The sequence below is a fragment of the Lampetra fluviatilis genome, chromosome 10, assembly GCF_964198595.1.
Source record: "Lampetra fluviatilis chromosome 10, kcLamFluv1.1, whole genome shotgun sequence".
Classification (NCBI taxonomy): domain Eukaryota; kingdom Metazoa; phylum Chordata; class Hyperoartia; order Petromyzontiformes; family Petromyzontidae; genus Lampetra; species Lampetra fluviatilis.
The window spans coordinates 5,437,194-5,453,036 of record NC_136284.1 but is presented as its reverse complement, the minus strand read 5'-3'; the positions used below and the strand labels follow the sequence as shown (position 1 = coordinate 5,453,036).

The window sequence follows — 15,843 nt, the reverse complement described above, 5'->3', positions numbered from 1 at the left end:
ATATATAATTGGACTATACTCTGAATAACATCACAATGATGTAACTGTGTTAAATAAAAAAACGATTTGTTCCGATAAAAATGCCCTCGCTGTCGTTAATGAGATGCTGTCACGATGTAAACAGCCCCGTGATCAACTGGATATCGTTCGATTAACATGCGTGACGCATTTATCTTCGTGGCTTGTTATTTATGTTTTAATTATCTTTAATTTGTGGTTTGAGAGCGTAATTATCGGGGACACTATCCGATGTACTTTTGAAATAATAAAATTACACGACCAATAAACACGGCCTTCATCCAATAATAAACATAGATTGTGCCTGCTGATACGGGGGAAGGACAGCAAACAACACGAAAAGTTACCGACTAAATCAGTTGGAAAAACCGATTTAAACGCTCTTTTTTCATTGAATTGTCATCATCAGTCATGATCAATCCACTGCTGGATGAAGGCCTGCTTGAGCCGCTGACACTTCTCACGATCCGGTGATGCAACAATCCATACAGCACCTGCACACGAACTGATCTCGGCACTCAATCTCCCCAGCCGGTGGTCATCCTAAGGAACGCCTTCCATTCCGTAGCTGCCGCTCCGTTATTATTGACCATCGGCCACCATCCCTTCCAGCGGACCTATTTTTATTTTTTAAGGATGATGTCTCCTAAATTGCGTACGTTCTCCGATGTGTGCGTTCCTCTGTATCTCAATGTAATTCAGGCATGCATCTCTCCATGCTTTGCGCACGTTTTAGGTTATGTTCGATCACAGTATTCATCGTTAATGACCGTGGTGTTTCTGAACCGTGCCACACATAGCTGACAGCATTCACCGCTTAAAAAAAAAACGTTATGGGGCACATTGCAATGTTACATTTCAGTATAAAAGTTCGGCATTCTAAAGCACGACAAACAACCTGCTCTCTTTCTGATTTGGGTCTTTTTGATTGTGGGTCTGCCCTCAATCGCTGCCCTAGGCATACGCAACTTTGTTGCCACTTACATTGGTAATTCTGGAAAACGTAGCGGCGTAGTGGTTAATGCACTACGCTACAAACCCATTTCGATTCCCAGCCACGGCTAACATCAGCGGCGAACATCTGCACCGGCCCTGGACCTCGCATAGGTTGACTCGGCATTAAAATCAGTACCTGTCGTGGTGTGTCAAACATCAACAGCCAGAGCAAGCATCTATGCCTATATATAAGTGTTCGCTAAGAGCACTGCTTCCCAACAGCCTGTTCAAAGGCTATTCAGACGGCGTAAGTATTCGGGACATATTCGTCTTAACACGTGGAGGGGACTGCGATCGTAACGTGGCTATATCATCGCATCAGCTGTCAGCGCGTCCAAAACAATTTGCTTTTCGCTAATGCCCGATCCGGCCGTGGATCGCTAAGAAGCGATTCTATTCGGAGTAAATAATTAAACAAAACAAATAAAGCCCCCGCCGCCGTGCAGGAATAAAGGGTGAAGCGGAGCAGAAGGAGGAGAGGAGGTGGAGAAGGAGGAGGAGTCGTGATGGCGGATCCGGGCAAGACCAGCACTGGCATATTCGCGAAAAATGCGAAGAAACGCATAACCAGAGCCCAGGAGAAGGTACAGGTCGGGCAGCAGCCAACACCTTGTGTGTATGTGCGTGACCTGTGCGTGTGTGTGGAGGGATGCACGCCATCATCACACGAACGAATCCAGGAGCGAATGAGCGAGCGAGCGACTTAATGAATGGGGAGCAAGCGCATTATGGGAGTGTTGATGCGCAACGGGAGAAGGGATTCGTGTTTTAGTGTGAATTGCCGCATTGTTCCAATTTGTTGGGAACAATGCCACCGGTGGATGCACTCGCATTGTTGCAATCTGTGAAGCAATGTTGACGACGTGGCCAGGGCTGTCGTGTTTGTCGAGAGGGGGCACGCCTTTTACTCGCAAGAATGAATCGAGGAACGCGAACGAATGAGTGCACGGGAGGAAACGTCGGGTGTGATGTGCACAAAGGAACAAAAATACTGCTCTTACGCTCTCTCTCCCAGCTGTTTCTGCGCAAATAACACACACTTCTTTTTTTTGCATACATTTTAAACAATGTTAGTGTTACCATTTGGTGGCATTGTACGTAAATTAATTCTGCTCTGTAGCAGCAGATTAAGTAGTGCATTTCTGAACACCGCGCTACGCCACGGGGTTGGACAGATGAATGAACTCCCCGAGATCGTAATTAAATGTTTGGTATGCGCTCGACTCATTCCAACATCGCCGTCTTGTCGTGTGCACGGAGCTGAATTGCATTAAAGTGCTTTGCTGCACACGTGTGGCGGACGGATGGCCTTTTATCCTGGCGATTCCCAATTGCAAATTCTGTACGATGGTGCTATGATTACGATGCAATGCAAAGAATGAATAAGGAGTACCGTATATTGCATATCATTATATATCCTTCATTGTACACACCGTGGCCTCTTGTGGATATTAATATTACCAAACATTTGCATACTACATCCAGTGCATGGTACTGTCATGGTGAAATTGTATTATGGCTTTAATAATTTACAACCTTTTTGTCGAAAACCGCTGTTTGGAAGATGAAGACACCCCCCCTCCCCATGTCACTAATCAGTGTGGTTTGGTGAAAGAAGAGAGAGCCCCTGACCTCTTATAGATATCACTCGCCACTGATGTTGGCCACGGCTAGGAATCGAACTGGGGTTTAGTTCGCGAGCCACCGCGCCGCAGCTCCGCCGAGAACCTGCTTTGCGGTACTGCATGTTATCCATTTATAGATACCCCACTGATTTCTGATGACCCACTTATCAACAGGTGATTGAATATTGGGGACGCGATGGCTCCATATCTTACGGTGGAATTCATTACGTGCATGTTGTATTGTCAGATTGGTGGGTGGTGACATGGAAATGCATTGAAATATTTTTCCCATAATTTTCCACATTTATTTTAGTGGGATATCTATAATGAGGATCACCCTGTGTATTCAGTCGTTAATTTCAGCCGGTCTGTCCTGGAACATATTTCCACACTCGACAGACCTCATCCGGAAAATCTCTCCCTACAGCCTTGGCTACTTCAAAGTAAACATGGAACGTTGGGCCAATGATGGACCAACGGTTCCAACCTCATGCCAATGTTGGGCCCAACATTGCATTTGTATTGTTATTAGTCACATGGCATCTCCCCAGTCTTCCAAAGAGAAATTAAGTCGATGGTGTATTACACTTGGTGATTACGTACAGTGAAGAGGACACGCTGTAATTTATTTGTATAAATTACGCCGTCAGGTCATGTTATTTGCGAATCTTAGTCTTGGTATGCACTAATCCAATCTGAGAAGCCATAGATTGAATGTCACACGGAATCCAATCGGCTGACGTAACTGCTGCTATTTTTACACGTGCATGCTTTTCACACCGCTTGCTTACGTGACCCCTTTGGATACAATCCATATGTTCCATCAGAAGCGGAGCTGCTTTAATGCCCCCTGTTAGCAACCTGGGGGAGTTAATCTCTGTCATCATGGTGAGATGCGCGTGTACCATGTCCACGGGGTGTCCGTAAAGGTATATCAATGCACTTTTGTGCCTGTGCATGTTACAGCCCTTGTGTCAATAGTGTATAGTGCTGTAAGAGAGGGCCTCCCCACGCTGTGCGGGTTGGTCAAAGTGGGAGTATAGAGGTTGAAGCATAGGACAGGCAGGACAATGATGGATATTGCTGCACCGATCGTCCTTTGCTGACAACGTAGCCCAAGCAAGCTTGCATGGTGGTTTGCCCATCAAAGCAATCCATTATTGTACAACTATCAACGTACAGCAGTATGAACTGCGTGGTTGGAATGCAGGCATCGTTTTCCTTATACAATGTGCTTCAACCTTTTAAAACCAAACGAGTGCTGTTCAAAGCACATAACAGAAGCATTTGATGAATTTTCAAACACCTGGGTCTCTCATCTCCATACAATGTGATTTGACAACGTCATTGTGGACACGTGGAAGGTTTAAAGGGATGACACTCAAACGAGCATATCGTCACACGACCAAGTGTTTGCGTGTAGTTTTATCGACCGAGCTTAAACTGCTGTCCAACTATAATTCTTGAATAATGGATGGATGTTACCTTCATGGACAAACACCCTGTAGTTTGGCTCACGGAGGATTGCACGTTTCATAATTAAACACCAAGATGAAGGAAAGCGTCACAGCTTGTAGCAATCGCATACTTTATCCTCTACCATACAGAAAACAAAGCCAAATAAATCCCACATTATTGGGATTCTCGTGACCAAATCCACGGGGTTTTTACCCCACACGAATGTTGACGATTGGGAACCCAAATTTGTATTGGTATGGCAATGCACAAAAGCGTGAACACGTGTGGGGGAGCAATGATGGAGAAACGAAAAGAGGAAACCTAATGAGTGCGTGTGCTTGCATTCGTTATTGGAATTGGTGGCCGTTTTGCTGAAGAGGAGCATACCACAGAAGTGCAGTACAATTTGGGATTCTGTGCTGGAGGAGGAGTGTGTGCATCAAGGGGATCGGGGACAGAAGGGTAACGCAGTTGGAAGCTGCAGTTAAACAAAACGGAGCAAAAAAGAAATCACGTGAGCGAGGAAAGTTCACAGAGAGACTGAGAGATAAACGGTCGTAAGCAGAAGGAGGTGGAAGGTCTTAACCCTAGACTTGAGCATGGGGAGGTAATGGCGGTGCCAGGGATCATATGTGTGTTGTCGCTGTAGGGAGACTTGGATGTGGCTGGTGGTGATGGCAATGGAAGTGAGAATATGACAATAAAAATGCCTTTTTGCTTGTTTCCTATGCAACTTCCTGTCCTCGTCACCTAACCATGTGTCATTATTTAGAATGAGTAGTGAAGCACATGCATTATTTTTGTTACATTTTGAATGTTAGAAGTGCATTGAATGTTTGCAGCCCCTAATGCGTAGATGCCCATGCCGATCAATACTGAGATATGTGATGAACAAATTGCCTGAGTTACATGTAAATTGATGCTCGGTTTGCATACGATTGAGATGTCAGTTGTCATTAGATCTAGGTTGAGGTCCATTGCCATAGGAATTGACAATGCTTGACGAATCGGCCCACTTTTGATGCGTATTGTATCACCAGTGATGCTTCGTGGCTCCAGGTTGAAGAGGCAACAAAATCCTCCTCGGCAGTTTCCAGTCTCATGTGATAATGACTCCTACAGATGGACTAATTGATTACTGGAACACAAAGACAATGTGTGGTGATAATGCACAAGTGCTGTGCTTCCATCACACAATTTTCATGAGAAGCTACGTGGGATGCCTGTGCCCATCTGGTGGAGAAAGAGGTGATGGATGAAGCCACTGCTAGCACATTTGAGTTTCATTTCGGTTTCTTTTTGATTCTCTGGGTGAGTCCATAGGTCCTCTTCATAATCAGAATCTTTATTTAGACTGGGGGAATCCGATGAGCTAAGAAGCTCTTTATCACAGAAGTCCAGTGCGGGCGGGTCTGCAAGTTACAACAGCAAAAAATACAAAAAACTATAGGAGTGCAAAATAGAGAAAAAGATGAGCAAATCACTTAATATAAATAAATCAGACAATTAATTATATACATCCCATTTATCAAGCTTGGGCAAGGCAGCAAAAATAACAACAAAGTGGTCTCAGACCATACCATGATAACACACAGTAAACCCTCAATAAAATGGCACATTAGCACTGAATATCAATATACAGGTAAGGAACAAAGCTACAAAATCACATTTGTATCCGGCAATAATCTTCTGCTTCAGGATATATTTTTTGGAGGAACATGGTGAAGCCACCGCCGGCACATTGCAGTTTCTCAATTAATCCACGTGTACGCAGTCTCGCCTGACAACGGAAAACGCGAGGCAGACTAAGTTGCCTCCTAAACCTGGAGCCACGGACCGCCGTTGTGTTGTTTTTCTTCGCATCTCAGATACACAGTGGGTGGTGGTCCATGGAGGCTGAATTACTCTTTCTCAATCGAGTAAGTGTGAGAGGCAAGTCGTTAATGAGGAAAGACCAGTCCTGACGGCTGAGGCCAAGGCCGAATGCAAATTTAATTTACTTTTGGAAAGGATAAATTACATCTGAGGGAATAGTCAAATATCCTTCTCAGTAAACATGTTTATAATAGAATCAAGGTAAATTTACACGTCGTTTCACGTGTAAATTATCTCCGGCGTAAAGGAAAATAAGTAATGGTATTCAAGAATTTAAACAAGCTAGTGGCGCATGAGTGCTTCGCTGGACCAGACGGATGTTATAACAAGGCTCTCTAACTGCGCGTTGATTAGTAGCCTGTACAAGTCTGTCATGCCAGAGATACTGTGCTGATAGAGGAATAAAATTGGAACTGGAAGAGATGAATTATTGTGTCATTGATGAAGGTTAAAATACGATTGACTTGATACCGACGTGTTATACATTGCTGTATTTAACATGCGCAGGCACAATTCTGTAAGAGTTCACCAATGTCAAGCACAAACCGCATACTGTAATCGAATTTGGCAACGGTGTGTCACGTGTTTACGCCATCGATTTAATATAAACAGACTTGAATACTGCCTGATAAAACATCGATTTGAGGGCTAATGTAATCAAAGTATTTGCTAAGCATTATTAATCACGTACATAATTCCGTGCGGTGAGTAATCGAAAGATCTCTTGCATCGTAAGAGCATTTGAAAGGCACGTCTAGTCGCATGATGAATTAGGAGTGTGAATATTTGTGTCATTAATGGTAATGACTGCTGGCTCTTTAGCTTCTTTCAAAGGTTAATGAAAATGTAATTATATAATCATGATTAGTAATTAAAAGTTGCAATTTAGGTGCCGTTGTAAGTTTAGCTATAAAATAGCCTGTCGTTTTTTATACGGTGATGTAACGCACATTTTTTTTTTGCAGGTCCTGCAGAAGTTGGGAAAAGCGGATGAGACGAAGGATGTACAGTTTGAAGAACAAGTGCAAAACTTCAACAAACAGTATGTATGTATCACAGCTAAATGTGGGACAGCAGTGATTGTACATACTTAAAATAAGCAATGTAACAAGTACACACAATATATTAATAGCAAAATATGCAAATTCCTGATATCGGCATAGCTTTTCTGTGGCCTTGTTTCCATTGTGTCCTCTTTGGGAGGGTCTTGCTAAAATAGGCAGTTAAGTAATATGGAAAGTTTGGAATATCTGGAATTTGGGAATATCTCTAAAGGGTAAGCGAGGAGGAATTAAGAAGTTAGCAGTGGGGATATTCATGGTATCGAGGAGTTTTGGGAGGCTAGATTTAGAAATTTGCGCACGGGCTGAGAATAAACGAAGCGAATGCATTGAATAGGGCTATGAAGGTGCCATCGATGCAGGGCAGAAGGAGTAGAGGGGAGAACTGGGGTGAGATGGAAGGATGATGCGGTGGAATGAGATGTGAGGACTGTGGACGTGACTCGAGTATAGAAAGGTAATTCGAGCACTCCCCCCCTGACCCCCACCATGCATTAATAGGACTTTTGACTCAAAGAAAAATATCTTACATTTTCAAAGCAACCACAATTAACAGGGTCAGGCACTTTCTTGTCTTCAAAGCAGATGGTCGAAATCTCAGTAGGTGAAATTAACTCAACACTCAACCTCTCCAAACTCATCAGTCAGAACCATTTATTATAGTAATTGCATAAGAGGGGCGTTTGATTGCTCGGCTCTATAAATGTGATGACATCGGGTTCACGGCTTAGCAAGGCAGTGGCAAGAAACACAGGGAATGCAGCCTGAGCAAACATGCACACACACACCTTGGCAGCACGGCAAGACAGCACGCTTGTCACATCACATTAAGCACTTGGATAAATTAGTTTACCACGTATTGGCATGAGCTTATTCTAAACAAACACATGATTGAACCGTTTAACTTCATTACTTTTAATTGTGTTGTTGTTGATTTGAGGTAATGCATTTAATGGATGGCCCAAAAGGATGATTCCTCTCTGTAATTGTGTTGCTGTGACCTGCTAATTCTGTACATTAAAAAAGCCAGAAAGAATGTTGAAAGCACTGAGGCTTAAGATTGAAAATTTGTGACTGCTTGTTAAGTAATTTTACAGTATTGGCATGAATAAACATCCCATGCAATGTATGCATTTCAAACGGATGACATAATATCACTGTTATCATTCAAACGTGCAACAGTGTAATGGTTATGGGTGTTGGTTTAAGACTAGATTTATAGCTTTCGTGACTGCAAGGATTCATACTCTTAGTTTTTTCGGTAAAGTCACGTAGGTAAAAAATGAAATTAAAATTAATAAAAATAAAATAATAAAAATCACGACGTTTCGGAGGCAACACAGGGTCTCCGTCATCAGGTGGGACCATCACAGCCAGATTTGCTTATCAAGTGAGGCAGGGATTCCAAGATGCAAGTTCTTAAATACAAGTTAAGGGGGAGAACTTGCATCTTGGAATCCCTGCCTCACTTGATACAGCAAATCTGGCTGTGATGGTCGTACCTGTTGACGGAGACTTGTGTTGCCTCCGAAACGTCGTGATTTTTATTATTTTATTTTTATTTATTTTTATTTCATTTTTTACCTACGTGACTTTACCGAAAAAACTAAGAGTATGTTGGTTTAAGAGTTTGGTGTGCTCACTTTCAGTGTTTCTTTTCCTTCTCCTGCATAGAACGAGGGAAGCCGATTACAGAAAGAGCTACGAGGCTACCTTACGGCTGTGAAAGGTAAATACAACAATGTTACAAATTCCTGCAAATTTCTCATTCATTGTAACACACACAAATGAATTATCCTGGGTTACCAGGTAAAATAATACCAAGGTATGATCATTGTTGTTTTACCCTTCTATCTGGCAACAAAACTGACACCTTTTTTTACAAGGAGTCATGTTTGCATAGACCACAATACCTGCAGTCATAATGCAAACAAAAAGTTATGTTTTTTGTTTGCATTATGACTGCAAGTATTGTGGTTAGCTGCACCGCATAACAAAACGTTATGTTTTTTGTTTGCATTATGACTGCAGGTATTGTGGTCTATGCAAACATGACTCCTTGTAAAAAAGGTGTCAGTTTTGTTGCCAGATAGAAGGGTAAAAAACCAATTATCATATTTTTTCTGGCAAATGAGGTTCCAATGGTGGAATACCAAGCTATTTCTTTGTCTTGAGGCACTTGTTCTTAATAAGACAATGCGGCGCAGCTAACAAAAAACACGTCAGAAATCTGATGTTATCGAGGAAAGGTCTATACTGGAATTACACGTACCAATCATTGCTCACGACTGGCAGACGAATGCCTACTTGCAGGCCGGGTGCCGAGTCGTCTTGTGCTGCACTGGGACAACTGCCACGAGGGGTGCCCTTTAAAATGTTTGAGATGTGACGTAAGTCACTTATTACGTGTAAAGCACTCTGCTACGCTCCGGGTTAAAAGAGAGTGCTCTATAAAAAAAAAAACGAATTATTATTGCTGTCAAGTTTCCAGTGTGGATTATGTCCCTGCAGCAATGCATGAATCTTCAAAGAAGATGAATGAAACCCTTCAAGATATTTATGAACCTGACTGGCATGGAAAAGAAGATGTACAGGATATATCACAGGTAATCCACAGCCACTTAGTGCAATGGTATGTATACCGTGCATATGATAAGCGGTGAACACGTTCGTTAATCAGCTATTATAACTCTACACAATCAGTTGAGTAAATACATATTTTTAAAATCTCTCAGTATATTATCGTAACATTAATATTATCACGTGAATATAGATAGAGCTCATATTAGTCTAAAATTAGGCTGGGCAATGAAACATTTTGAATCATTGTCAAAATAATTTTACTGTCCCTCCATTTATGTATATTTACAATGCTGCACATGTTCTCTTTGAATTCGTATGCACGGACACTAAGGGGAAAAGATTATAAGATTAAACATGGCGCAGCAAACCTGACCTCCATGGCCTCATTAAAATAATGTTGACTATGAAAATGATGTTGACTTTATTCATGTTGGCTATGTAAATCGTGTGGACTCTGTGCACTTACGTGCATCTTGTACAGAACAGCGATGAGCTCTGGGGTGATTTTCACGAGAAGCTGGTTGACAACTCACTCCTCACTCTGGATACGTACCTCGGACAGTTCCCCGACATCAAGGTATCACCGATCAACGAACCGTTCATGTTACATTTCCTCCACTTGTTGAATTGCCTCCACCTCTAGTAAGACAATTATTGTAAACGTGAAGGTTTGTGCCAGGCGTTGCTCAACACGATGATCCAACGCATCTCATTCCACGTGCTGGAGCTGCCACTTGATTCTGGGAGTTACTTTTTCTCAATCCTTCAGGCATCATGTCCCACGTTTGTCTCCTGCATCCTGGGAGATTTTGTTCATTATTAAGGAACTGAAAACGCTCTCAGCTCGTGAAGTGAAACATCAGACATCCTGTCGATCAACACACATCACAACCAGAAAACACATTGGAGAGCTATGACACAGGTTTTGCGATGTAAAGTGTAATTAACTAACTTGCTGTTATTATGTCTGTCTTTGAAGTCACGCATTTCCAAACGTGGACGGAAGCTGGTGGACTATGACAGTGCCAGACACCACCTTGAGTCACTGCAGGGCACCAAGAAAAAGGAAGATGTCAAAGTAGCAAAGGTCTTTGCAAGATGTAGCATTTATAAAATAATTTGAATGTGCTCATGCCATCCTTTTCAGACCACTCATTTTAATTTAAACATGTTGGTTTTCTCAAGAAAAAGGTCTACACTATGGGAACCTCATTTGCCAGTAAATATATGATAATTGGTTGTTTACCCTTCTATCTGGCAACAAAACTGACACCTTTTTACAAGGAGTCATGTTTGCATAGACCGCAATACCTGCAGTCATAATACAAACAAAAGACATAACTCTGATAATGTGCACTGTCCTTGAAGTTGATTGGTCCACACCCGAGACAGCTTTCCTTAGAGCCTAGTCTCACATGGGTTGGACCAGATGACGCCAAAAGGCGCACAACTCAAAGACAATGCACCATCAGAGTATGAGAGCTCGGGGCAAGCATCTACACTATGGGAACCTCATTTGCCAGTAAAAATATGATAATTGGTTGTTTACCCTTCTATCTGGCAACAAAACTGACACCTTTTTTATAAGGAGTCATGTTTACATAGACCCTGCAGTCATAATACAAACAAAAGACATAACTCTGATAATGTGCACTGTTCCAATGGTGTAAATGCTTACCCCGAGGTAAATAACCAATTATCAAGAAAAAGGTCATGGATGTGGCTTATGGGGAAGCCAAAAATATTGAATATTGATGAATAGCATTTAGATTTTAGTCTTGACAACTATGCCTGGATTTGTTTTGTTATGTTTCCTCTCCTTCGTAACACTGTGTAATACAATTTTTGTTCCTGGGTAGTAAGTGTTATTTCTGAATTGCTTATGCCTAAAAAGTATAGAAAATGGCTATTATTCCCCACAAACTTTGCTTTTGTGACCAGGACAGTGATATTTTGAAATTTACCTATTTTCAATGAGAAAACGGGCGAATTTGTGTCTTTTCGTTCACATAAAGTCAGAAAAAACCGACATATGAATAAAAATGGACATGTTTTTATACTAAAGTAATACACAAATGACTAAAAAGATTTAGAAGTGAGTAGTTTTTCGAGATTTACGATTATACTGTAATTCACTTTCACGAATCAGCCCCCAAATGTAGTCTCCCATCATGTTCATGTTATACTGTTCTTGGTAGCGGAGTTCAAAGTTCAGTATGTCCTGGTGGAAGCGCTCGCCTTGCTCCTCTGAGTACGCTCCCATGTTCTCCTTGAATTTATCAAGATGAGCATCAAGGATATGGACTTTGAGGGACATCCTACAGTCCATTGTGCCGTAGTTTTACACCAGAGTCTCAACCAGCTCGACATAGTTTTCGACCTTGTGATTGCCCAGGAAGCCACGGACCACTGCGACAAAGCTGTCCCAAGCCACTTTTTCCTTACTAGTGAGCTTCTTGGAGAATTAATTGCACTCCAGGATCTTCTTTATCTGTGGTCCGACGAAGACACCGGCTTTGACATTTGCCTCAGACAGCTTAGGGAAGAAGTCTTGAAGGTACTTGAAGGCTGCCGACTCCTTATCTACAGCTCTGACAAATTGTTTCATAAGGCCCAATTTGATGTGCAGTGGTGGAATCAGCACCTTACGGGGGTCCACCAGTGGCTTCCACTTGAAGTTGTTCCTACACACAGAGAACTCAGTCTGCTGTGGCCAGTCCCACCTGTGGTAGTGCACCTTGGTGCCTCTGCTGTCCCAAGGCAAAGATACCAGGCAAACTTGGTAAAACCGCCTTGGAGACCCATCAGGAATGCCACCATTTTGAAGTCTCCGATGACCTCCCAGCCATACTCATCATACTTCAAGGCATCCAGCAAGGTCTCGATGCTGTTGTAATCATCTTTGAGGTTTACCGAGTGAGCCAGGGGAAGAGACGGGTACTTGTTACCATTATGGAGCAGTACAGCTTTGAGGCTCCTGGATGAGCTGTCAATGAAGAGGCGCCACTCATTCTGGTTCCAGGCGATTCCGATTGCCTCGAACAGACTGGTCACATTGTGGCAGAAGCAGAGTCCATCTTGACGGGTGAAGCTGCAAAAATGTTGGTGACGCTTTCTCTGATCCGCGACTTGCACACTTTTATCCAACAAGTTCCACTGCTTGAGCCTAGACGTCTAAAGCTCGGCATTGGACTTTGTGAGACCAAGATCTCTGATCAAGTCGTTGAGGTCTTTTTGGTTAGGGTAGTATGGGTTTCTCTCCTCAGCTCCACCTCTGAAATTGTCATCTGGATCTACAACGTCTTCCTCGCTCTCTGACTTGCTCGTCTCTTCTAAAGACAGCTGCTCTCTCTCTGGAGGAGTGGGTATGGGGAGCTCTTGGCAGTGTGGCACCGGGGCGATGGATGAAGGAAGGTCCGGATACGTGATAGCAGGTGCATTCTTGCCAGTCCGACGTTTGGAAGGGTCCACCATGCAGAAGTAGCAGTTGTTTGAGTGGTCAATGGGTTTCCACAAAATTCTTGGGATAGCGAAATTCATCCTACAAGAATACATTTCAACCATGACTAATGTGTAAGAAATTCTCGCAACATTTTTCATGATATATTTTTTTAATAACATTAAAAATTGTAAAACGTTTTAAAATTAAAAACTTTTACAATGTACATTTTTAAACGAATTTTATAACATAAAATTCTGAGCAACCATTTGTCCATCTTACCTTCCAGAGTTTGTTTTAATTTCTTGCAGCTGAAATGAGGTGCCCAGGGTTTGTCTTGATCCCTGACAGGCATACCAAAATATGCATTGTAGGCCTCACACATCTTAGCAGATGCTTCCACAGAGTACTTTTACGCTCTTGTCTTGATAAATTGCCGCGGACATAGCAAAATGCGTCTACCGGATGCTTGCAGCCTCTTGATGCCATCTCAGAAAAATGCAGATATGTATCCACTTAGGCAGCTGGAACTAAACTGAACTGGTGGGCTTAAGGCCCCTGTATTTATACTACTATTTATATTACTGAAAAGTTCTAGAATGTTCGAGAAGTTACTCCAAGTTTACTCAGCACTGAATCTATCTGGAATGTTCTGGAAAATAGGTAAATTTCAAAATATCACTGTCCTGGTCATAAAAGCAAAGTTTGTGGGGAATAATAGCCATTTTCTGTACTTTTGAGGCATAAGCAATTAGGATATAACACTTACTACCCAGAAACAAATAGTTACTCAGTGTATAACCAAAGCTCGGGCTCAAAGTGAGATTTTGTGGTGGCAGTAGGGGCAAGCGGTGTATGCACGGTCGCATCGTAAAGTCCTCCCCTTGCCGTCTCTGTTGTCTCGTGTCGTCTGTGTCCGTCAGCCGGTCTTGCTGCTCGAAAAAGCTGCGCCTCAGTGGTGTCAGGGAAAAATCCAGGCCCATCTCATTGCCCAGACAAACCTCCTCAAAAACCAGGTGACGCATCGGTCTTCCCCCTGATCATTCTGTACATCGTGCCTCAAAAATTGTCCTATTTTCAACTCTTTACCTTTCCTTGTCCTAAATAACATTTCCATTCACATTCATCATTGTTTTAAGAAGTGCCGGGCTCTATTGTGTGCATGCCTTTGCCTAACCCTTGAAGCTGTTAATTTTAGATTTGAAGCTTTCGTGACTGCAAGTATTCATATTCTTAGGTTCTTTCGGTAAAGTCACGTAGGTAAAATAATATTAAAATTAATAAAAATAAAATAAAAAATAAAAATCACGACGTTTCGGAGGCAACACAAGCTTCCGTCTTCAACACAAGCTTCCGTCTTCTATATACGGGGTAGTATCTCTTAGAATTTCTCATTTACTTGATACAGCTATCGTGCTGTGACGGTTCCACCTGAAGACGGAAGCTTATGTTGCCTCCGAAACGTCGTGATTTTTATTTTATTTTTATTTTACTTTTATCAATTTTAATATTTTTTTACCTACGTGACTTTACCGAAAGAACCTAAGAACCTCGAAGCTGTCTTTGAATGTGCGGTGCCTTTTGAGCAGTGTTTTTTATATTATATAATAATTTTTCATACCAGATTACTTTTTTGACATGGTGATCACAAAGAGACTAAAAACTTTGCGTGCAATAATTTTCCTCGCACATATTGAATGTTGCTCAATTTGTACCAAAAGGCTCCTGTGATGTGCAGTTTCAGCATTAATGTCGGGGTGTGCTTTCTTGATGTTCCATTTCGTGCCATAGAATACATTCCATCTTCATGAGTTTGTAAAATGCTTGAGATGCCAAGCTCTACACACTCTTGATCTGGCTGGATTTTTTTCCTTGCCTACTCTTCCAGTAGCTTTTTCAAAATTGTCCCTCAGCTATCTGACTGACCGAGTGAAGTGCTGTAAATATGGAGGGGTGGCCAAGTTCTACGGAAACCCACATGATGGTGTGTGTGTGAGATAGTACACTTCAGTCATCTCTGTTAAGTCACATGCATGGTAGTGGTTAGTGCACCGTGCTATGAAACCGGTGACTTGAGTTTACAGTTTGGCTAACATCAACGGTGGGTGATATCCGAATGAGTTCTGATCCTACCATGCTCTTCACCAACCCGCACTTGTCAGAATGGTGAAGTATAGTTAAGCAATCCCCATGACCAAAACAGAATGGTTATAAATTACAGTACGTAAGTCACGTGTCACCAGAATAAGTGTCTGAGTATTTTGCCTTCCTACCTATAATTTAAGATGTGCGGTTTAGCTTTCACAATGGTCTGTAATACATTTGAACTTTGTATAGTAGTCATGGGCGGAGTTTAGGGGGGGGGGTGCATGGGGGGCCCAATGCCCCTCCAAACTGGACACCTTAATACATTTATTTTCAATAGTTAACAATTAAGATTTTTAATTAATTACGTGCGATTCCTTATGTGAGGGACAAAGTGAACCCCTGCCTCCCCAAATGTAGAAGTCAAACTCCGCCTATGATAGTAGTGCAGAGGTGGATAAGTGGCACAGTAGTTATCGCAGTGCGTTTCGAACCCGGAGACCTGAATTCGATTCACGGCCACCGCTAACATCAGTTGGTGGGTGGTATGTGAACCAGTTCTGGGCCTTTCCCTTGATGAGCCCACACTGATCCGTGTAGAGAAGAACAGTAAAACCTTGGATTGCGAGACCAAGTTACTCGAAATCCAAGGTTTTACTGTATTGTCAAAAAGCCTCATGACCATTACAGCATGGGAAGGGCT

The 15,843-nt window shown here is 42.3% G+C and overlaps 1 protein-coding gene across 5 annotated transcripts in view; it reads left to right on the top strand.

Annotated features, from left to right (window-relative positions):
• Positions 1-1,329: 1,329 nt before the first annotated feature.
• BIN1 (bridging integrator 1) overlaps positions 1,330-15,843 on the top strand; it is a 32,798-nt gene continuing 18,284 nt past the window's right edge. For 2 of the 5 annotated variants that reach the window (XM_078860257.1, XM_078860256.1), the window contains exons 1-7: positions 1,334-1,598; positions 6,938-7,018; positions 8,708-8,762; positions 9,545-9,639; positions 10,098-10,193; positions 10,596-10,703; positions 13,979-14,071. In XM_078860257.1, coding sequence (XP_078716383.1) covers positions 1,521-1,598; positions 6,938-7,018; positions 8,708-8,762; positions 9,545-9,639; positions 10,098-10,193; positions 10,596-10,703; positions 13,979-14,071 — 606 coding nt within the window. In that variant the 5' untranslated portion in view covers positions 1,334-1,520. Of the gene's footprint in view, positions 1,599-6,937; positions 7,019-8,707; positions 8,763-9,544; positions 9,640-10,097; positions 10,194-10,595; positions 10,704-13,978; positions 14,072-15,843 lie in introns of those variants that run through there. The other 3 variants (XM_078860255.1, XM_078860258.1, XM_078860259.1) reach the window with 3 other exon arrangements.